The sequence below is a fragment of the Ischnura elegans genome, chromosome X, assembly GCF_921293095.1.
Source record: "Ischnura elegans chromosome X, ioIscEleg1.1, whole genome shotgun sequence".
Classification (NCBI taxonomy): Eukaryota; Metazoa; Arthropoda; class Insecta; order Odonata; family Coenagrionidae; genus Ischnura; species Ischnura elegans.
The window spans coordinates 114,137,420-114,161,159 of NC_060259.1; the positions used below are offsets into that span (position 1 = coordinate 114,137,420).

Sequence of the window (23,740 nt, forward strand, 5' to 3'; positions counted from 1 at the left end):
TTGCTCCAATAATCTCCAAAGGTGGACGCTTTAACCTTTTCCCAACTAAAGACGAAAATATGCATCTGGACATTTCTTGACCCTGGAGACGAAAGCCACAAATTTTCGTCGGAGGTTTTCTTACGCAGGTGAACAAATACCGAATATGTACGTCTCCTAGCTCTCCCCATTTTATGATGGTCGCGACGGGTGTGCTATGTCTTATTTCAGGTCCCAACACTGAGGGGCTTAGGCTTCACCCTCGAAATCTGGGAGCATGCACCCGGACCCCTCGTCTTATATTACCACTCTTAGCGGTCATACAATTGTTTATCCAATCATTTTTCTAAATAAATATTTGTTCCTTTTTCAGAAAATATAAATTAAGAATTGAATTATTTGTCTTTTGAGCAGTGTTTACAATTTTTAAATGAAATTCTACCATAAATATTATCTTATATCTCGCTTTCAGTATAAAATCAACATGGAAATTGTTAATGCATTACATTCGCTAATGCTGGTGGTAGAGCTTTGTTCGAAATTTGACAATTCTCAGAATAAAACGAGGAATTCAATTCAAAGGCTGCAATGTACATTCAAGCGACAATTATCCATACAGCTAATTAATATAAACAAAGCAAGATTGACCGCGAACCAATGCCGCTGGTAGGGTCATTAACCCTGAAAGGAGGGAGCCTAAAAACCCTCGGAGTCCGAGATAATGCGGAGTCACCGCTAGGGAGGATCGAAAAAGTTTGGTGCTGAGAGTGTGTGACTATGCACATGACCCTTCTTAACCCTAGGGCGACTGAAAAAAAATTATCCCGTAGTAGCCTGACAGGGTCCAATGGACCCTTAAATATTTTTCCACAATATTACCAGTTTATGATGAGTTAGGCTGAGTTAAGTGATGGTTTCCATCTTATTTACTTCCTCAACATATTTCTTCACGTCTTTATTATTATTAAATTATTTTGTGGGAAGCTATTACTGCAGCGAAGTATAATATTATTCCCTCTACCAGAAATACCACTCCATCTTTCCCATTTTTATGAATGTTCATTAGCACAATTACATTAACACGAATTACAAAATGGATTATTTGTCAATGATAAATAAGATATGTAACAAATTTAATGAAAAAAAAGTATGATGCATTTACAAATGTTATTAAAATCTGTTATGCTACTACCAGGTGCATGATTGCATAAAATTTCTAAATACTCTTGGCATATATTTTCATATCGTTACGAGGATGTTCGTGTCTTTCTATCTTTTTTGTTGTTGCACCTACGACACTTATTTTCCTAGGTTGCTAAGGTTGTCAAGGAGTGTGTCACATTTTCTTTTTCACGATGTAAATTCTTCCGATAGTTGATTTTCTCTTGGATTCCATGAGATTCATGAGATAGGTACCACTTTGTTAGGAAACCCTGTAGGTCGTATGGCATTTACTGACGTGAGCTCGGGGGGGAATCCCTCCTTTACTTTACCTCATGATCTGTACAATCGCTAAACCTTTGGAAAGTAGTAGGCGGTCTACTTTCACATATTATGTTTCTGGCTGCTTAGTCCCTCAACCATACCTTTAACTAATCTTTTCCCTGGATTGACCTCTCGACTTTTATTAGAGTCTCTATCTGTGTAATCGTGGATATTCCACTTGTATGAATCACTACTACCACTTGCAGCCAAAATTTTAATTGTATTCAAAATTTCAATTCCATTCTTTCCTGGTTTTTATGAAACAAACTCCCTAGAGGTACAGCGCCCCCGGAACATCAATAACTGCTTGTCAACTGCCATGCAGGATCCTGGCACGAATGCATATTTCAAGTATTCATTCCGCCCATCAAATATCTCTCTAATAGTCTGTAACTTATCTTTGCCTCTGCTTTTCCTAATTTCTGTCGCATTATCAAATGGAATAACCCGCAGTAATGTTTTGACTCTATAATACTGTTGAATATTGGTCGCCCGTCTAGTTTACTCCAAAGTTGTGAAACACTTTCATTTTTTATTGGTAAAAATGATAAATAAGCAATAAGCAATCCCAGAAACTTATTTATTTCAGTCATTTTCTTCATTCTACAAAGCTTGAAAAACTATATGCCTTTCAATGGTGGTCCATTTTCTAACTACATCAAAGATGTTAGGACGCAAAATTAGCAGAAGATCAGAAGACAGAATAAAAATTCCGAACGGCGCACATGAGATGAAGCAAAATATTACGCCTTCACATTCTACCCTTTTTAGCGGCATGAGGTTTTGTTGACCACTCCACTTTCAGATTGCGTGAAATAAAAATTTTCTCTCGATAGGAATTCCCCATTTTCATATTTCTATCACCTTCTCAGCCAGATGAATAAAAAATCGCCCAAGGTTCAGTTCTTCTCCATCCTTATTCAACATTTTAGGCTTCATCTCCACCGGAGTCACTACTACCCTCCTCCTGTCAGCACTCTATGTTTAGATGCTGAACATGTACTTCTGCAATCTTTAGATGAATGCACTCTAAATGTGTGTCACTATTAGCAAACATGTGAATAAAGTGACAGTGAAATTTATCAATTTTTCATTCCAAACTTTACTTAGATATAAATGGAAGATAACATTGTTCGTGCTACTCCTTTGTTGTGAATTGAGGTAAAAATTAGCAAAGCACTGCCTCATACTATGCTTCTGATATCTTCAAGCAATTCAAAGAGCTCAATAATTTTACTATAACAGCTAATTTTTACAATAATTATAAACAATACTTTTTTTATTATTACCTCAAAAATATCTTGATAGTTATTGTCACTGTAATATCCAAAGGGCGACGCCGATTTCTTACCTCCTCAACTACACAGTATATCAATAGTCACTCTATGAATTCAGTCACATCAATACCTCACAACACAAAATTTGGTACCACTAAGCATCCTGTATAGATAGGAATAATTAAATTGCTGTATATCATGGTAGATGAAAATCAATACACCACTTCATCCAACTAATCCATCTGAGAAGTAAATGATTTGGTAAATGAGGTAAATACTGAAGTAGTACATTAGAATGAAAGAGTAAAATCTTTTTTATAATCCATAAAGGTTTGTACTTACCATGTACGGTATCAAAATGTAATGATGGAATTAAAATTCTTCAATGTCTTCAGTTAGATACTTGGAATAAAAGCAAATGTCGGCAGGCAGCAAGACCACTCCAGCTTGCGAACGTAGCTTCTGACTGACTACGCTAGATGATGGTCTTACATATAAAACTAACAGATTATGGGACTGAAGGTAGATAATTCACACTGTTTATACGTCAAACCAGAGAAAGTTGCAAAAACTACCCATTACGAAACGATGTGGATATATGTTTCTGACCGTATCACTCCAAATGTGATATTGTCGGAGCATATGAGAGTATTCAAGCCAATCCATAAAAACTGCCCACTAATTTGTAACAAGTATCACCTACGACATTGTTTATAACTCCATAAGCATTGAATCTCCCAAAAACATAAAGTAAATAAGAAAATTGCTGATAAGTTGAAATGAATTGCTTATAGCATTGAAAATAGTCGACTGGGTCCAATGGACCCAGTCCGTCCACTGTGTAACTTTGTACAGTGGAACCTCGTTAAAGCGAGTACGGGCTATAGCGACACCCCCGCTATTACGAGAGATAGCCGATGCACCGTCAATTGACTCTATAATAAGCGTGTTTAAAAATTCGTTTTTACGAGGCCCTTTTGGTGTTGGCTCTCGCCATAGCGAGGGTTTCACCGCCGGAAAAACTTACATCAAGACTCCTTAATCTCTGTAATTGCTAGCGATATGTTAGAAATGAAGTTAATGGAGTGCTCAGTCTCAAATTTATGTGGTAAACTGTCGTTCGATAAATAAGTAGTTAATTTTGGTGAAAATATTGTGGCATTAGCATTCGCGAATGCTTGATCTTCTTTTGTTCCTGGGGCGGCAGAAAGCTGACGTCAGCATACCCGCACGTCCATGAGTTGCATGAATAGAAAGCATTTGATGGCAGACACCATGGCCAAAAAAACACCAAACACGTCTAAGCGAGAAAATAAAAATAAAGGAGTCATATGAGAGTGTCGAAATTAATTTATCTTCCTATTCGCTCTTCACAATTAAAAAAAAACAAAAGCGCCCAATAAATTCTGGCGTAGGTTTCCGCGGCGTTGCTCATGGTCAGTGCTGATTTTCGGGTTCCTCAGCCGCGTTGGTTGTTTTTGGATGACAACAGTTTCGGGAGCCATCCTCGGGAGACGGGAAGACGGGAGCAGGATGGCTCCCGAAACTGTTGTCATCCAAAAACAACCAACGCGGCTGAGGAACCCGAAAATCAGCACTGACCAAAAGCGCCCAAGGAATGCAGACTATGTAGAGTTATAAGGAGCGTTTTTTGGGTGGTTTTGCCCACTCCAATCTGCGAGAACTCTTGAGAAAGGGGCTACGCCTAAGCTTAAAGCGGAGTATTTCAGGGATAGATTGCGAATCGAGAATTTCAAGAGTTCGGAAGGTTGATTATACTAATGCAAAGCACCAAAGCGTTATCTCCCCTCATAATTGCTGGTGATGCCTGCGGTGTAAACCCGAAGTCGTGGAAGAAAGGACTCCGACCATAAGTATCTTAAGGTGTATTCCCCGCGTGATATAACATAGACGAAACGGAACTTTTTTTACATCCTACTCCCCGACAAAATCCTTGCAGTAAGAGGTATTTGTTGCAATGATGCCTCTAAAGGTATGTAGTGCGCCTTAGCGATGATGTAGGATGTACGATGCAATGATACTGAGCGTGAATTGTCTGGATGGACGGTATTTATTCTCCGTTGCGGATTCACAACTAATACGGGTGAACTATTCGCGTCAGTGGTCGGAGTTGTACTGGCGCTCTGTTCCGTCACGTGGGTAGCCGAGCATCCCCTGGTGGCCGCTGGAAGAACTCACATAACAACTGACTATCATTTGCAGTGCCGTGGTAAACTCGGTGTATTATTTCAAATACGTCGCGAGCGTAACACTCAAAAAGGAACTTTTTTTTAACAACGGCAATTTTAATCACATCATTTTTCAAGCTTAGAAACTTTTTACCGTTGATAATGAAGATATTACATTATCTGATAGATAAAGTCTTCCAAGGCAGGAACGTTACACAACCTTCCACCGTTTTCGACTGCAGAAACAAATGCAATACGTTATTTCACTTCACTGCCGCTTAATGTACAGGATGAATAAACATACACCAATGGAAACATTTGAGGCATTAAATAACCGCGATACAGTTTTATTAGTTAATTTTTGAATTTTCAGTGGAAAATACCAAAATAATAGAATGATTACGTAAATGCACTAATTAAGTGCATAGAAAAATGGCTTCATCGGTTGTGCATTGGCATAATGATTGACAAAACATTGCTTTGCATGATATTTATTCAGTTCGGGGCTTATAAATTGTTTGAATAGTAAGTCGTTGTTTGAGTAAGGAAATTTAGTAATGCAAAAAAACATCACCTTTCGTCTGGATTTATACTTACGTTTATCGGATAGAAATTTATCTGTCGCCGCACCACTCCTGTTCCTGTATAACTGTTCGCAACAGGTATATTGGCTATTATTTGCTCCACCTCCGGTAAAGCGACAATTCGCTATAGCGAGTGTTTATTGGTGCACCGTGGGGTGTCGTTTTATCGAGGTTGCACTGTAGTATACTATAAAATGTAATGAGCCCATTTTCGTTATTTCTTGCTATGTTTTAGATGACATACATATACGAAAAGTCACGGCGTCAAAATCAGTTTCGTGCATTTTTGAAATAATTATAAACTTTTAAAACTACCAACTGGGTCCATTGGACCCAGTCCGTCGTTCTAGGGTTAACGAATGTCCTGCAAAAATGCACCATACGGAGGGGACAGAAGAATCTTTCGGGGCTCAGTACAGCAGTCATGTTAAGGCGAGAACTCCAGCGTCTCAGGTTGGACCAGAGTAATAAGGAGTGAAGCATGCCATGGAAATTTGTTTTTCTCTTTTATACATGCCATGGCACAAAGTTTTAATGTTGTACTGAAAAGTGGTTTTCTGGGGTGTGGCGTCATTCATAATCATATTAGGAGTGACAGGAAACCATATCAGAAGTTAGGTCAAAGAGAATAAAGTAAGAGTGTTTGCAACAGTATGTAATTGGCCAAAAGTGTGTAAGCACGATTTACCCAAGTAGAAGTGATGGTGCACAGGTAACTATCGATATTTTTACAATAGCTTCAAATACCGGCCTTAATTTAAATGAAGAATTATTTTCCCACCATTATTGTTTCACCTCCTTACCCCCGAGAAAATAATTCTTCATATTGATTTTTAGCCCATAGTGACTTAATGAATATCCATGATTCATCATTTAATTTTCGGAGCTTCTGGGCAATTTTAAGGTATGAAACATAAGCTTAATAAACAGGAGTTAAATTTAGGTCCAGTCCAAGTAACCTGACCTCCATTTCTTTGACAAAATGCACTTGTTATAGATGAATTTGTTCTACTGTAAATTAAAAGCAGAGTTTTGATTATCCCAAAGTTCACACAGGTTAATTACATTTTGCAAATATGAATATGTGAGTCAGCTATACAAATGCTTGTGTGCGGTTTATGAAAAAAATTTGTAAGGTATTTCTTAAAATAATGTTATTTAAAATGTGGGCTGGATGCCAATACTTTTGATGGAAATCAATTCCCAGGCTGGAAATTAAATGTTTCATTGTATGATCAGACCATTACTACTTCTCATTCGTTCGGTATTAATATGCTTCTAGTAGTATTTGTTGGCACAAGTTTTAAGTTGGTTCGTCTCGACTGCATTTCTTCACAATATAAGTTTATAGGTTGTCAAGATATATACAAGTTTTTACTGTTTTTTTTGTAACAACTATACCAGGCCCGGACTGGCCCGCCGGCCCATCGGCCCGTGGGCCGGTGCGCCCTTAGACCAACGTGGTCTAAGAGTGCGCCCTTAGAAAAATGCGTTCCTGCACCCGCAAGGCGTAAGTACGTCTTTTCTAAAAGGTGCTCCAGTCAATTAAAAACCCAACACTTGTATACAAAAACAACTTATACTGATAATACAGTAACTAAGACGACAGCGACATGCTATGATTGCAATGACACGCTGCGCCATTGCTAAGGTTTGCGCGTTACGAGACAACGTTAACAGCTGTGGCGGCGCTGAATGCAGACCTATGATGCAGACGACATGGCGCCAAACGAGAGGCGATTGTTCTTCGAGTTTTTCCAGCGGCTATTAGGGATTGCTTGGTAGGGTGTTGCCTATTTTTTTATATTTTCTCTGATTTTTAATTTCTACCTCTTAAAATATGCTCTGGGGTGCAGAATGGATATCCTAAAAATTTTAGCTCAATTGTTTAACATTTAGAGGTCGCTCAAAGAGCATAAATGCTATAACATTAAATTTTCCGGAGTTTTTGAAGTAACATCATTTTCAGGGGTAACGCACGATTTTGCAGAACTTTAGAAACAAAATTAGCTCCATTTTAACGTCCGCTCAACAGTTTTCCAGGAATACAATACTTTTCCGCGAGCCACAGCAGCGCGTCACACCCCTGACGGCGAGCTGGTCGCTCGCACGCCGCATCACGGTCAACTGATAAGTCCTGCGCCCTTCACTGCCTCACGCCCCTCCCGCCTTTACAAGCGAAAGTCGGATTAAGATTGTAGGAGTCGAATACTATGCTGGTGTTTTTCATACCGAGTGTACGCTGTAGTTTACCCTATAAAATAACTACATCACTGTTCTTCGAGCCTAATTAATGATAAAAAAAGAAATTTTCATGTTAAGAATCCAAAAAATATGATAGACTGAGAACCTAAGATATGAAAGTAGTTAATTTGCTCTATTTACGCTTATCGAATCAATTGAAAGTGCTTTAATATATTCGCTAATCTCCATTCTTCAACGCAGGCGTGAACAATCTCAGTAGTGGCCCGGCCACCCACTGGCAGTTCCGGTGAGTTATGGAATCTTTAATGTTGTTTTTATTTCATCAATCGGCCATGAGATTAATAGAACCATTTAATGTCGTAATATGCTAAATAATATTTACTTACTTTATTCAACGAATGAGTAAATATTTCCTTTAGTAGGCAGTAACCCCTGTTACCACAACATAGCAACAACAAGAACCATTGCCGCTCCTCTCGCGCCAATGCCCAAGGCATCAAAGATCAGTGCAATTTGGGGTGTAATTAGGATTTTCCTACCCATCTATTTTCCCTTCTATCTACTCGTCATATCTTCTCTTCCTCTCCACTCGACGCGCCAACTTCTCTGACTCCTCACTCTCTATTAATTGCTAGATAAGCATCTCATTAATTAGCAAGCCAAGGCGCGTTATAGCTGTCCTGGCAAACTAAGTCCACCCCAATCAGCCAGTTTACAATGCATTTCATAATGTGCATTTGTCTATGTCGTGGGAGATTAGTTTTTTCGTGCTATCAGAAACTGGAAACTAATAATTATAAGGAAGTTTTTCTGAAAGAAAAATATTTTGAAAACACTCTTAGTGCTAACGTAGTATCTTTTGAAGCGGATATCCTGGTCGCCTCTTTATTTTCAAGAGCACTTTATCCACATCATTTTGAATAACTTCCAGAGCACTTACCGCGGCAATATCAAACAACCGATCCAATTTTTCATGCAATTCCATATCATTCGTTAGCTGTTGCATAGGTCGCCGCCAAAAATAATTATTGAATTATTACAGCTCACTGCACAGCGCCTCTATTTTACATATTCCACGTATTTCTTGAATGATTTGAATTCTCGACATAATACTCCTGAATGGAACCACGAATCTCATCGTTAGTCTCGTATTTTGCACACACTCCCTGTTTCAGGGTTAAGTGGTGGTGATAGAACACCTGCAGCACTTAGCGAATCAAAGGCAGCCTTTTTTTCGCGAAACAATCGGCTATAGCTGCTTGGACACCGATTAGGAACATTTCAATATATTTGCGCACGGTAAACACTGTTTTTATCAACAGCGTCTCGACTCCGAAAATTTTATGTACGCCATTCAAAATCCAGGTGCGATTAGGCTAAAGGGGGCGTGAAACACGCAAACTTGGGTAAGAAAACATATACATAGTTGTCTCTAAACATCATTCTCCATGGTTCCATCTATTCTGCCTAATCTCAACGAAAGTCTCATGAATTTATTACAATGTAAAACAATACAGGCAACTTCTCCCTTCTTCCACCGACTCTCGTTAGGGAAGGCGCGAGGGGGGAGTAATGCAGTGAGGACTTATCAGTTGACCGTGATGCGGCCTGCGAGCGACCAGCTCGCCGTCAGGGGTGTAACGCGCTGCTGTAGCTCGCGGAAAAATATTGTATTCCTGGAAAACTGTTGAGCGGACGTTAAAATGGAGCGAATTTTGTTGCTAAAGATCTGCAAAATCGTGCGTTACCCCTGAAAATGACGTTACTTAAAAAAATCGGGAAAATTTAATGTTATTGCATTTATGCTCTTTGAGCGACCACTAAATGCTAAAAAATTGAGCTGAAATTTTTAGGATATCCATTCTGCACCCCAGAGCATATTTTAAGAGGTAGAAATAAAAAATCCGAGAAAAAATAAAAAAAATAGGCAACACCCTAGCTCGGCCTCCCGGGCGACAGAGGACCAGTACTACTCCGACCACTGCCACGAACAGTCCTCCATTGTGAATGGTCCACGCTGAGCGCCGAAGGCTGAAGTGCGGACGTGCCGCCACAGCCAAGTTGGTGAGTCAAATAAGATATTTTGATAGAGATGTGCGAATAGTATCCGCGAATACTCGAATATCTCAAATACTAGAAATTTAATTAAATCCCATTCCAGCCGCGGGATGATATTTAAATGACCGCCTTTTTCGCATATTATCATTCAATAATTTATATCTTTTATGATATACGACCAGTATCGTTGAAAATGTTTGTGAACTTGCGTCGTATAATGCGCTACTATATATCAATTTTTCGAGCAATTTGAATAAATATTTATTATACTGTGTATCTCCTTCCTTGAAGTATTGAATAAATTTTCAGTTTTGAAAGATTTAAATTTGGTTTCGAATAAGCCGCGAGACTTCTAACATTCCATTCATTTTCAAAACACAATAACAAGATTTATTTTAGTTATTTGGGGTTGAAAATTTCATAACAGTTTGGATACTTGCGATAGGTTTACCCGTTTCGCCTACTTGAAAATTTATCACTTCGCCCATTTCTCTGACTTTATTCTCTTATTACCGTATCATTTCATATAGGTAATCACGTGCTAATGTTTCAAACGTGAATTTGTGAATATTCAAATGATTTTATCTTACAATTAGAAAATCTGCTTTCTGCGACATGATTTGAAGCAATCCAAACATAAGCCCACTGCATTTTTTTTAACACCAGTACACGCTGTCTCTTCATTTCCCATATTAGGCACAAACTACACACCTCCTTTGGGACTTTGATTTCTTCCCAGCTGCAGGAATTCTCCTTAAGAAATGCATTTCTGTGAGTCTTGGTACTAAATTGTGTAAGAATGACGGCCCTATCCAAACAGTCCTTATGAAGTTGGATATTTCAAAAATATTACGTCGACCAATTGCACGCGAAATGATAAGTGCCAATTTTTTACACGTGTTTTTCCTGTGAACAACGTATGAATTTAGGACTGCGGCATTCAATAGTTTCCTAAATAACTTCATACACCACTTTTAATGGCATTTTCTTTCCATTAGGTACGAATGCAATACCAGGTCCTTGAAATTCACCCCACCAATGAATTTATTATAAGCTAACGCACAAACAGACTTCCGAGTCTCTTTTTTGCCTTTCAATACTATTCCCATTTCGAAGGATGCCCAATTATAAATAACAATATTGTTAGGTATATACCACCCACAGGAAGTACACCCGATGAGAATTTCAACACACTGCCTGAAAGAAAACCACCGAAGTAATAAGGGAAGCAGGACTTGATATCAGCAACTGCATTCCAACTCATTTGATGAAGCTGCAAACATGAGTGGTCAATGTAAGGGCGTATCAGCCAGGCTGCAAGAGCAGATCCCACACCACATTCATATGTGGTGTTATTCCCATTCCCTAAACTTTGTTATGGTAGACACATCACAAGTTGTGACGGCTTCGATTTCGTTTTTTGGTTTACTGCAGCAAACTCAAGTGTTTGTAAGGGAATCTCACTAGAGACTAGATATTTATTTGGAGCAACATCCAAGTTATAGGTTGGGTGCTATTGGTGCAACTAGATGGAGATCAAAGAGTGACGCCACTTCCAAGATCTTTGGCTATTTCCATAACTGGATGAAATTGGCGGAATATGAAGGAAAACAACCTAAAACTGTGTACATAGAGTTGATCATTTCCCTTTCTATCGTGGCAAATACCCAAGAATTCAGTTCCAAAACAAGAAATGAAGCAAACAGTCTTCTTGAAAAGTTTTTGTCGTTTGAAACAATCCTAACTGCTATGATGTTCTTGATTATTTTCAAATCAACAACGCCTTTGTCGGACTATCTTCAAACAAAAAATTTAGATTATGCACAGGCTTGGAATTTGATTTCATTAGCTCAAGACAGTCTTAAGAGAATAAGAGAAGAGTTTTCAGGCTTTGTCCATGCTGCAAAAAACTTTGTCAAGTTCATGTCAAAAAGTCTGATTAATAAAATCGAAGAAAATCCAATTTTGGATCAATATTCCAACAACATCAGCATAGAGAGTGAATTGCCAGCCAGAAGACAGAAAAAACGGAAAAAAAATGCCAGATGAAACAAGTGATGAGGTCGTAGAAACTCCATTCAGCAGTGAAGAGAGTTTTAAAGTTAATGTGGTTGTTGACCAAATTAACACCAGTATGGAAGCAAGGTTTTCTGATCAAAATCGGGTTTATCAAGATCTTTCATGCTTTGATCCTGTAATATTCTCTGAGTTAAGAACAAATGGAATACCAGAACATGCATTGGAAAAAATATGCTCTATGATCCCCAACATGGACAAAGGCAAGCTCAAGGAAGAACTGGAATCATTTATCGAGCAATGGCCAATCTTTAATATGAATTTACAAGATCACTTTCAGAAGGACTCCAGTGACATTGACGTGAATTTAAGTTCTAAATCAGAAGATGAAGATGAAGAAATAATTTGGTCTAAAAGCAACAACAAATGCCACTCCTGTATTAAATGTGCATACAAGATACTTTATCAGTACAATATGTACTCATTAATGTATCCGCAACTCCATAAGGCTTACAAGTTCCTTTTAACAAAACCGATGACCCAAGTGAGCAGCGAACGTGCATTTTCAAAGCTGAAGCTCATAAAATCGAGAATTCGTTCATCCATGAGCAATGAGAATTTGGAAGCTCTCTTGATGCAGTCGGAACGAGAATTAGTCACAAAGATAAGCAATGAAAAAATTATAGATGAACTCTGTTTCCGAAGCAAGGAAATGAAGCGCCTACTTTCCTTCTGATAATTAAAGTGGGCTCCAAAAAGTGGCCTTCACAATAATTAGTTATAAGTTCAGTTTTCAGAGGCTGTTTTGTATTTATACAAAGATATGTTTCATTTTGTATTAGTTTTATTTCATAAAACAGTTGAATACGTCTCTTGTTTCATGTACGATTTGGATTGCATAAATGTATACATAAATAAAACCCATTTACAGCCTTAATCTTACTTACAAGTTTTATCTTTTCCATTATTCTAACATTGTAAATAGTGGCTGTAGTGTAATTTGTAATATTAATAATGAATATCTTTGAAAATATAAAATATTTAGAATATATCCATGTTAAGTAGAAGCCAATTACACATGATCATTTGGAGTATTCGCTTGTTAAATTAGCGTACCTTCTATCGCATACGCGTTGTAATAGTTAAATAACTTTTTTGAAACCATTGCAAAAAAATACCCTATTTTTTCAAAATTTACTTTTTAAATTTCAAAGCAATATCCCACAGCCCTACCCTCGGACTGCGCCCTTTCTTAAGTTGAAGGCAGCGCCCTTTTAGAGGTCCCAGTCTGGCCCTGAACTATACACCAATTCATATTATTATTTTACGATGAACTAAATGGATACTTTTAGTAATGGACTTGGATGGCTAATGATTTATGGTCTTTGTAAGGTGAAACCTGTGGAAGCCATGATCTGGGATGTCTGAGGCTTTTTGGCTGGTTTCGGAGAAGAGGAAAGTATCAGAGGGGTGTGGGGTTTGAAGGCTTGTGAGAGTTTTGCCTAAGGATGGATGCAGGAAAATTATACATGACAACGATCTTCAAACAATCAATGCGGGAACAATAGATTGAGGTTCAACTGTTTTCGTCTCTGAAAGTTTGTAAATAGAATGTTCATAAGAAGACACCTATTCCTAGCTGTCTCTATAACTCAAATTCAATAATCTCGTGCAGAAAAGTGTCATTTAGTATTTATTTTCACAAGAGAATACCTTACTAGGAGACATTGCAAGAGTAATATTCGGGATCTGAATGCCGATGTTATTTTCTGAAAATATACAGGAAATGTAGAAAAAGTGTCACGGCTTTCTTCTCCATTGCTGTGGGTTTGAAAGATAAATGCATGCTAAAATAAATTTGCACACCATCAACTTCACAAGATAAATGCAGGCAAAGATTTGGTGCAGCTTCACTCGTTTGTGTTAACTCATAAGACAGGGAGGGGTCTTTGTTGGTTGTTCATGAGACTTGGTCTTGCCACTGTGGAAGCATTTGTGACTGAACGATTACTTTTTGCTGTTCAGCCATTTCTTATGTTCATACACTGGATTATGAGGTATGTAGTTAGAAGTTTTTCATGTATAAACTTTGGTTAAACCCTGTCATCCTAAATGTTACTGTTTTTAATTGAATAAGAATGACTCGTGTTGAATAGATTTCTTGGGAAGATGTCTACCTGTAAACCAGGATGAATTGGCTTTAAAAGAGAATCAAGTTAGTCTCTGAGTATCAGACTACAAAAGTGAAACTGTGGTAAATGAGGTCAGACTTTTTTTGAGTCAATATAAAAATGAGACAGCGGATATATAGAGTGGCTTGGGTTTGGAATTTGTGAATTAATAGGGACAATATTGAGGTCAAAATACTGGATGGTGATGGAATAGATGAAATTGCCATCTATTCTATCACGAAAACAGTTATGTATTCAATGTGACCATCAGGCTTGTATATGTTGAAATAATTATCATAAGCTGTGGCAGGCAAAGTTTTTATGGCTGAATGTGTTCAAGAAGCATCCTTCCATAAATTTTATTTCATATCTCCTCAGATGCATATAGTTTCATCAGTATTTTGCTTTTCTAAAAGTATTAATGCCAAAGATGAAAGAAGTTTGAGGTCACTTTCAGTCTTGGGCTCACTTTCAATTGCCATTCTGTTTCTTTCCTGTCTGATGCAACTTTGAAGGTGGAGGAGTGAAGGGGTGAATTTGAAGCTCTTACTCTTGAGTAACCTTGCCTTATTCTTCTTATTTACAGATCATTTCCCTCTCCTGGTTGAACTGGAGATGACAGCTTCAGTGTCACCAAACATGAATGGGCTTATAGTCCGCAGATAGCAGTCTCTGTGATGAAGGCCATTATTTCCTGTCAGTTTTTCTGAGTGCTGTCATCCTGCATGACTTCATTCTGCCCTTTGCTGCTGACCAAAGGCTGCAATCACATTGTGATCTGCCTTGGTTGTGTTTCAGATGAGCTCATACCTCTTTGACTACATCGGCAGTTGTGGTAAGAAGACTGTAGTGAGGCTATATGCACTGTTTTGATTGACTTGTTAGAAACACTTAAAATATTTGTGTAAGTGAATTGGGTGATTTCTTTTCATACAAATCAGAAGTGGCTACAAATGATCTCAGACTGTATTTCATGGCAGTATTCTTTAAATAGATTGCATTTAAAAAATACATATTTTTCTAAAATCCCAAATGGTAATTATACCAGGTTCATTTTTTTCAGTGATGACTCAGCCACTGTCTCTCTTCGTAAACAATGACTGTATTAAGAATTGTGTGTGTGTGCATGTGTGAATATATGGATTAGTGTTACACGGATTGTACAATTAACTTTCAATGGTGTTTCACAATTTGTACAATTAACTTTTCTGTGAAATTTCTCATTATGTCTGGAAGGGTGCATTCAAGAAGCCTCTCTCAGTGTTTTTTTTAGCCTTTTATTTATCCTGAGGTGTGAAGGACCTCAGTTCAATCATGAAATTAATTTCCAATTGGGTGTAATTGCTATTTATATTTTATCTGTTTTGACCCTTTCAGTGCCAGAAGACTGATTGATCAGCCCTCCGTAACCATGACTATGCTCAATTTATCTCTACATTTTCATGTGCTATTATTTTTTTCATTCAAATCAAAATTTATTGTAAATTTTTATTTTTCTTCCATTGTTACTCCTCTTTTTTTTTTACATATTTTCATAACTATACATGACGGGTATTTTTTTGGGAATATATAGTTCAAAATACTTTGCCTTAAAAACTGGGACAATGGCTTGTGCTGTTTGTGAGCTCCAAGCCTGAAGTTAGCCCTGGCACTGAATAGGGATGAGGATCACACATGTTTTGTTTCTGATTTTTCTACTGGTGATGAATTATCTCTTATTGCCAATGAATGTGGAATTGTATCATATCTAAACCCTTAAACAAGCAGTTTTTCCTGTATGGGTTCATCTTCATGTTGCTCTAATTTATGAAGTTCAGCATGAATCCTGTAGGAGCTGGTGTGGTGGATTGCTCCTCCACAAGCGTACATTGCAGGCACCTTTCACTTTGTGAGAATCATGAGCTATGTCTGGTTCCATGTGCAAATGTTTGTATTTTTCTGTCAGAGGCCTTCAAGCATTAGTTACCTGTTTCTCAGTTATTGTTGTTATGGTATGGAATCTGACTCTAATAATGGTGTGTAAATGACTTCAGTGATTTAGTTTTAAATTTCACTGTGATATACCAAGTGTTCAAATTGTTCAGTTTCTTAAAATTTGATTTGGTGAAGATGAGGTTTTTGTTGCCCATTCAATATCATGTGATTTCATGGCTTCTCCTTGAAGTGTGCCAATTATTCACCTGTGATGGCAATTTATGCTGTATTTCTCTGATTATTGTTCCCCCATTTTTGCTATTTATCTTCATGAGAAAATTGATAAGACTATATTTGAGACCAAGTGACTTAGGCAAGCTGAGCATCATCTCCAGCATATTAATAATGTTTGCTACATAGTCTGTGGTTTTCAGAGCATAATTAGCTTATTTATTTGTTAATTGCACTCCTTCTTCAACTTGTGGTATGTTTTGCCTGAAGTCCACAGATTTTGAAGAAGTAATTTTGGGAATGAAGCCACCCTAAATGGTTACCTATTTGCTATGCTGTCGTTTAAAAAAATTATTTTTAGTCTTGATATAGTCTGTCACCTTGATATCTTGTGACCAATTTGCGCAATAACTGGTGGATGGCATTGTATATGTAATTATTCTCAGTATTTTGTCATTGCTGGTCGATATACCCAAAGAAAGGGGGTGTACCTTTGAAAATGTGAAGATAGGGGTGGGCAATTTACCATTGAAATTTTTGGGTGAAATGCCTTTGAGGGAGTTTCAAAAATTACATTATTGTAATGAGTAACTTAAATTTTTAGTGACAGTGGAAGGGAAAGACACCCAATACGAGTGGTAACATTGAGATATACTTAAATAGTTATGGGAGGACAGATGAATCGCCCATATTTTAGGGTTCCAGTCGTCACATTTCAGGGACTGCCCCAAATATTATCTAGCAAGCCAGAGGGGTGGGTACTCCTGCCAAATTTATGATGGCCTAAAAGGTCAGTTATGTAGCTTTATGCTTTGTAGTTGTTGCCAGCAATCTGAAGAATCTTATTTTGTTCAACAGTTCAGAGACAAGGAGTATGTAGTTTCTCTAGTAAAAATTGATACTAAACTAAGAATGAGAAACTTTTGTTTCTACATATAAAGTCATTTCGGACTTCATTTGGTGAAAGTTCAATATATCCACGTAAATTACCATTTGTATTTAATCATGGTTTTATTTCTACTGTCAACTGCCAAACAAGATCATACTTGCTGAGACAATAAGTGGTATGCCTGTTTCTGAAATATGCCATTGGTTAAGAAAGTTAGAGCACAAATATAACTCGTGCTTAATTTTTGAATCTTGTAATATGGTTATTGTTAATCCATTTGATCTGATGGAAACTTTTATATAGATGCTTACTTATTTTTATTCAAGCCAACATTTCAGTTATAGCTTTGAGAGTACTGAAAAGCATACACTTCTTCCATGCTCATTTCAAAATTTAACATTTAACAAAGCAATAATAATTACAATAGCTCAATTCAAATTAGTCTAAGGACAGTCTAGCTTGATCTTTTGATCACCTTTGGTACCCATTCATTCTCAGCTGGGTGACTTGGGCAGGTGCAAAGCATTATGGCTTGTCAAGCAATCCTGTCTGGGTTTTCCAAGTTTCTACTGAAATGTATGTTAACAAATCAGCAGAATGCAATGAGTGACATTGCTGTAACCCAAACAGAATTGCTGGTCATGAAATGCCTGTGAAGCGATTACATTGAGGATTGCATTTCACTTACGAAACTTTTCCAAAAAGGAAGCGTAAAAAAATTGGGGATGAACTATAGTCAGAAATATATGGTATATCAACACCAATAGCATCTTTGTTTCAAAGTTTACCCAGAGGAATTTGAAGTGATGTAATGAACATCACATTCTAAGTAAAGAATATCATTACATTTGGAATTGACCATTCATTCATCAATGAGTGTTTTGTAAAGACTATTTCATTATACTTAATTAATGTATCTTTTTGCATTGCTATTTAAGTCAATGTCATGTGCATTGTACACATTTGTTCATCCTTACATTCTACTTGTTCTTCGAGTGTTAGAGTACATTTCCTTCCAGTTTTCACCGAATAAGACGGTAGTCAGGATAGAATATGAGGATACATTTGTGTGTAATGGCAGTGCTTTTCTGTTACTTCCACGACTAGCATTCCATTTTTCTGGGTGTGAGCTGCATTTTATTGTCCCATTTATGACTTGTATAGTTTACTATGATTGGAATCAAAACAAATTAAAGTGTCTGAAGACTTCTTAGAAGAGAACGCAAAAAGGCTTGCTTTACCACTATCCGTCATCAAACTTTTTTAAGCACATTGAATGCAGGCCTAAATGGTCATCTATCAGGACTGAATACGAGATGAATAGCTCCTTCTGTGTAGCTTAGGAGGCACCACATGGGAATAATAAGGCAAAACAGGAGCTGAAGTTTGTCCATCTAGTGAGGAGGAAGTAAAAAAAATGTCAAACGGTAACAAAAGTGTGGCAGAAGTATTTGTGTTTATTGTTTTCAGATCAAAAAGGTGGATGCATGGTGGGATCATCGGCAATGCAGTCTGTTTGGCTTGCAATGAAAAATATGCTGCAATTTATTGTATCATTATTTATTATTGTTATTCTCTCACTGAAGCCATTTCACCTCACTGAGAGTAATTTATTTTGCATCGATGCTGACATTAGCATAAAAATTATTGACTCAAGAACCAAATTTGTACTTCAAAATTAGGGGCTTAATATATTGCCCTCCTTTTTTAGAAACATTCTTTAAAAAAAAAAGATAAGCCATTGGTTTCTTAAATAAAAGAGGAGAAATTTCAATTTTCCAACACTGGAATCTTGATTTCAAATACTGGATATCTTTTTAGAATATCTCGAATATTATGCAGAATGCCTTAAATTCTATGCATGCTGCTTATTTGTTGGACGCAATTCTTCCAACCCTATGTTTTTAAAGTAAAAAGCTGTATTGAATCAATTTAAATTATAACTTTAATTTTATCTAATCTAATAGGATTGACAAATTAATGATTCAGTTTGAAACTTGTTGTGGAATGAAGATTTATATTCTAGAAGACAGCATTTACTCTAAAAAATTTGGGTCTAGCCTGCGCCTCTTAATTTTACACAACAGTCCTGGTGTGCTTAAGTGCCACTCAGAGAAAACAGTTGAGCTTTTCATGAGTTATTCTCAGATGATAATTCAAGTGAGAAGAGGGATTTCATATTAGTCATATGCCTTTTCATGGAGTGGAAGCTACCCTTCTAGTAACCTTTAGTTTTGACTTGTGTTTTTTTATATTTCTTATAAATAAGTGTTCATTTCATCTTTTGAATTCTCACACAATATGTTACTGCTTCTCTCAACCTTTTTTTTATCTAGTGACCTTTGTGTCTGTGAAGCAAAAATATTTTTCATGGTTTAAACAGGCTTAGCATCATTAAATATTCTAATGTTTTGAACCATGATTCAAACACAAATCTTCTTCATCCTGGGAATGAATTGAATTTTGTATAAAGAAAGAATATTGTCTAATAGTTGATCAATCAATCAAGCCTTGTAGAGTTAAGTTTTAAAGATAAAAATATGTCTGATATGCCTTCTCAAAATTGAAAATCCCCTAGTAACATCCCCCAGAATTAACAGAAAAGTTTCCCTTTACAACCCCTTCACAATTATTTTTTTATTTAATATTTTAATTTCTGTTTATAACCAATTCACCACAAGTTGGGCATGTGTCCCATATTTAGACTGTATGCTAAGTATTTACTGGAGGAATTTTTTTAATGTAAGGATGCATTTTCCATGATATTTAAAATATTTTTGCTGAAGTGACTCATATTTGTTACATCAGGATTGATACCAATCAAGGAAGTCGTGGGAATGTTGTTGAAATAAAAATCAGGAGCGGAAGTCATGGAATTTAGGTGATGGTGAGAGAGAAACTCTAAAAGCACAGGGAAAAAGATGAAAATTGTTGTTAAACAAGTAAGAGTATTGCTGCATTTAAGTGGTGAGGCAAGCGTCATGCTGTTGTCATGGCTTAGTGGCACAGGGTAGTGCCGACATGGCACTTATTGACTTTATTCCTGCCACTACTACTGTAGTTTGACTTAATTTTTCAACATCCCTTGGTGAAGTTCTCCATTGCATCCCTACAAACAACTGCTTTGCCATTGATATTGAGACAGGGAAATTTTTAAAAACTCTGAATAGAAGTTAGAAACATTGAAAATATAGGGTTGCCATGAACCCTGTACATGATAACCAAGGCAGCTTTCAACAATTTCCAGCATAAAGTCTCAAAGTTTACAAAGTATTCATTATTTTTTTATTATTTGTATTTTATCTCTTTTATGTTTGTGATGAAAATGTAGAGTGGAGGAAAATGTTCAATTCATAAGCACAGCTCATACCTGCTAGCAATCATTGACCTATGTTGTTGAGTTTTCTAAATATATTTCCATGATAAGCATAAAATTTTATCTTTCTAAAAGTGCCCATGAAAGTATTACCAAAAACTGGTGTTAAAAATTATTAATCGGTCATCAAAATCAATCTAATCCTTGAGAAGCTGGGAAAAATCCTATGCACGTTATAGAGTCATCTCTTCCCATTCTTCTGTGCATTTGATGAATTTCTCTAACATGCGAAAAATTGTGTTTTGTGCACTTGTTTGGCTCAATATTCAAGGTATTCACTTTTTATGTGCTTTTATCTCAACTATTCGATATTTTGAATGCTCACAGTATTGGGGTATTTATGGATAGTGTTCCCACATCTCAAGTTATGAGATTGAATTACAAAATGCTACCTCCCTTGCACAGTTATTGACTATTCACGAATTGCCATTTTGGGTAAAGCAGTAGATAAATTGATTGGAGGTTGATATTGGGGAACCAGACTTTGTTTCAACCAGGAGTGGATCCAAGAGGCCATTCCTGTCATCTCAAAGTGGAGAACAGCTTAATTTTTTATGAATACAATTCCCCCCCCCCCTACAGGTAATTAAAAAAAAGGATGTGCAATTTGAGCTCATGTGATTTTAATTCAAAATGTTAATGATTAAAAAATTTCCATTATTCGTTTTCATAGATTTTATTTACATGGGAGCAGTGGGGATAAAGGGTCAAAACTTGGTGACTGCCCCTTCCAAACCAGGCATCTGGATCCACCCCTGATTTCTCCTTGGTAAATTGTTTTGGTGTAGTGCAATTTCTTGGAATATAGCACTTTGCAAAACTTTTCTCCTTGGAACATGTAAGTGTTTCCTTTGCATGTCATAAACATGAGTGAAAGTTGATTTTCAAGAGGCTTACAATCTTGGTAAATATCCCTTCCACCTCAGTCCTACCTTTCAACTGTTTGCTGACTTCAAGGAATCATAAAATTAAATAGATGGATGTATTATGTTCTCCATGAGCATTGAATTAGTTTGCCAATCATTTCTAAATTATTATATTTGGAGTCAACTTTGGGGATCATGTATTTGTTGTTATGCTATACTTTTCATTTCTCTTATAGTCTCTCGAGCTGATTGAGAGAATTCACTTTTTTGGTACTGTTGCAGTGGGTTTACACCTCTTTAAAATAAAAAGACAAGTTTTGCAAAATGCAGTTGGTTCCTTCCAAATCTGTTGTACTATGTGATTAAATTCCATGTGTGATGCATATTGTATTTTTGGGCTTCCAAGCTGTATCGCTCAAAAAATGCCCACTTATTGTCTAGCTATCCTCGTCAGATTCCTAGAATGGCCATTTCTTTTAGCTATGACCTAGTTTGCCTGTCACCTCCTTGCCTCTGTGACAGGAGCTCTGCTACTTTTTAGTTCAATGGTACTGCAGGCAAGATGTGGGGGATGTGTGAGGTGGATTGGAGTCTATGGTGTAATCAGCTGTCACTGTGTGCCCTTCATGATGCCTGATTATACCGAAATGCGTAATGCCTCAATAAATACAAATTTATAAAATAAGTGCTGTCTTTATTCCTGATCTTTTCCTTGAATTTTTGATGATATTCCTACTGGTAAATGACATTTTGAGAGAGAAATAAGTGTGGATTGCCTTGCAGTGTGAGATATGGATGAAACACTTTAAAGCATTGATAGTGTTATAAGGAAGGCAAGTAAAGCTTATATTAAACGCTCCATATCTTCTGGTTGATCTTTAATGGTACTGTTATATTTCCTAACCTGTTTATGGTTGAAAGCATGTTTTATTTGATGACTGCAAAGTTTATCTTACTTATGCCATTAGCAGTGGGATACACATTTGGGAGTCCTTCCGAATTGCTTGTGGCAGGAGTTGGCTACCTTATCATGTTTTAGAGCTTCATGAAAGATGGCCAAAGCTTTTTTTAAGGTTGTTGGTGGTGTGATCACAACAATCACTGCAACCATTTCACTTCCAAAACTCACATGTCCGCAAAAATATGATATTGGTCTCCTAGACCTTCCACAGTATTTATTTGGGCCTGAGTTAACATTTGCTTCACCATTATGAACATAATTCTACTTCTTTGTAAATCCTAATTTTACAGGTTGTTTTAGCAACATTTGCTATATCTCACATTAAATTGCCACTCTTGTTGGTGGTGGTGGCATAGGGGGTGTGATAGGACAATGTTGTTGAAGTAATATTCAGCTAGGGTCAATGGTCTTGTAATCAAAACTATTGTCACAAGAAGTATGTTTGGAAGGGTGGCATCAAGGTCATGTTCTGATGTGCATCATGCGTGATTCAGAATGCAGCCGGGAACCTTTTGCTTGATGTACCGTGTCAAGTAGTCCCCACTCAGACGTCTGAAATATAGTTTATCTATATTGCCTGGTGGGGTCTTAAACTTTTCGAGACGGCGGAGTTTTCGTCTTAGCATGACTGCTGTACTGAACCTCAAGAGACTTTTTTCTCGTGGTATGGAGCATTTTTGGAGGGTAAGGGACGTCGCATTATCTCGGACTCCGAGAGTAGTTGTGCTCCCTCCTTTCCGGGTTTACGACCATACCTGCGGCATTGGTTTGCGGTCAACTTATGTATTGCTTATATGTATTTAGCAAATGGATAATTGTTGCTTTCATGTAAATTGAAGACGTTGAATTGAATTCCTCGTTTTCATCTGAGCATTGTCAAATTTTAAACGAAGTTCTAAGGCCATTATTAACGCATTAAATGCAGCAACAATTTCCATGTTGATGTTTATACATAACTCGAGATACCAGTTAATAATTATCGTAGAATTTCGTTTAAAAATTGGAAACGCTGCTCAAAAGACAAATAATTCAATTCTTAGTTTATTTTTCTTGACAAATGAACAAATATTTATTTCGAAACCTGACTGGTTAACAATTGAATGACCGCTGTCACTTACCGCTAAGAGGGGTAATAAAGGACGAGGGCTCCGGGTACCTGCTCCCGGATTCCGAGGATAAATCCTAAACCCCGCAGGGGTGGGTCCCGAAACAAAGACGTCGTAAACCCGCGACCGTCCTAAAAGGGGGAGAGATAGAAAACGTATATATACGGCTTTCGATGTCCTGGCTAGCAAAATCTCACACGTAAATATACGGCCGTCGTCTCCCGGGTCAGGAAACATCCACACGTATATATACAGGGTTTGTCCCAAAAGTAATGAGCTTCATTTTTTTTGCCACGCGACTGTACAACGCCACCTGCGCGACTGATTGGAAGTAGTGGGGGGGACTTAAAGCTTGTCAGCGACACCTCGTTCAGTTGCCTACGGTTGCCTACGAGCTTTCGGAGCGGTAGGACATCATTTTTAGTAAACCTCC

At 37.2% G+C, this 23,740-nt stretch overlaps 1 protein-coding gene across 1 annotated transcript in view; it reads left to right on the top strand.

The window, feature by feature from the left end:
- Window positions 1-21,925, top strand: part of LOC124171643 (CCR4-NOT transcription complex subunit 6) — a 328,368-nt gene extending 306,443 nt beyond the window's left edge. Inside the window, exon 13 of the mRNA XM_046550855.1 lies at window positions 14,551-21,925. Coding sequence (XP_046406811.1) covers window positions 14,551-14,630 — 80 coding nt within the window. The 3' untranslated portion in view covers window positions 14,631-21,925. The remainder of the gene's footprint in view (window positions 1-14,550) is intronic.
- The last annotated feature ends 1,815 nt before the right edge of the window (window positions 21,926-23,740 follow it).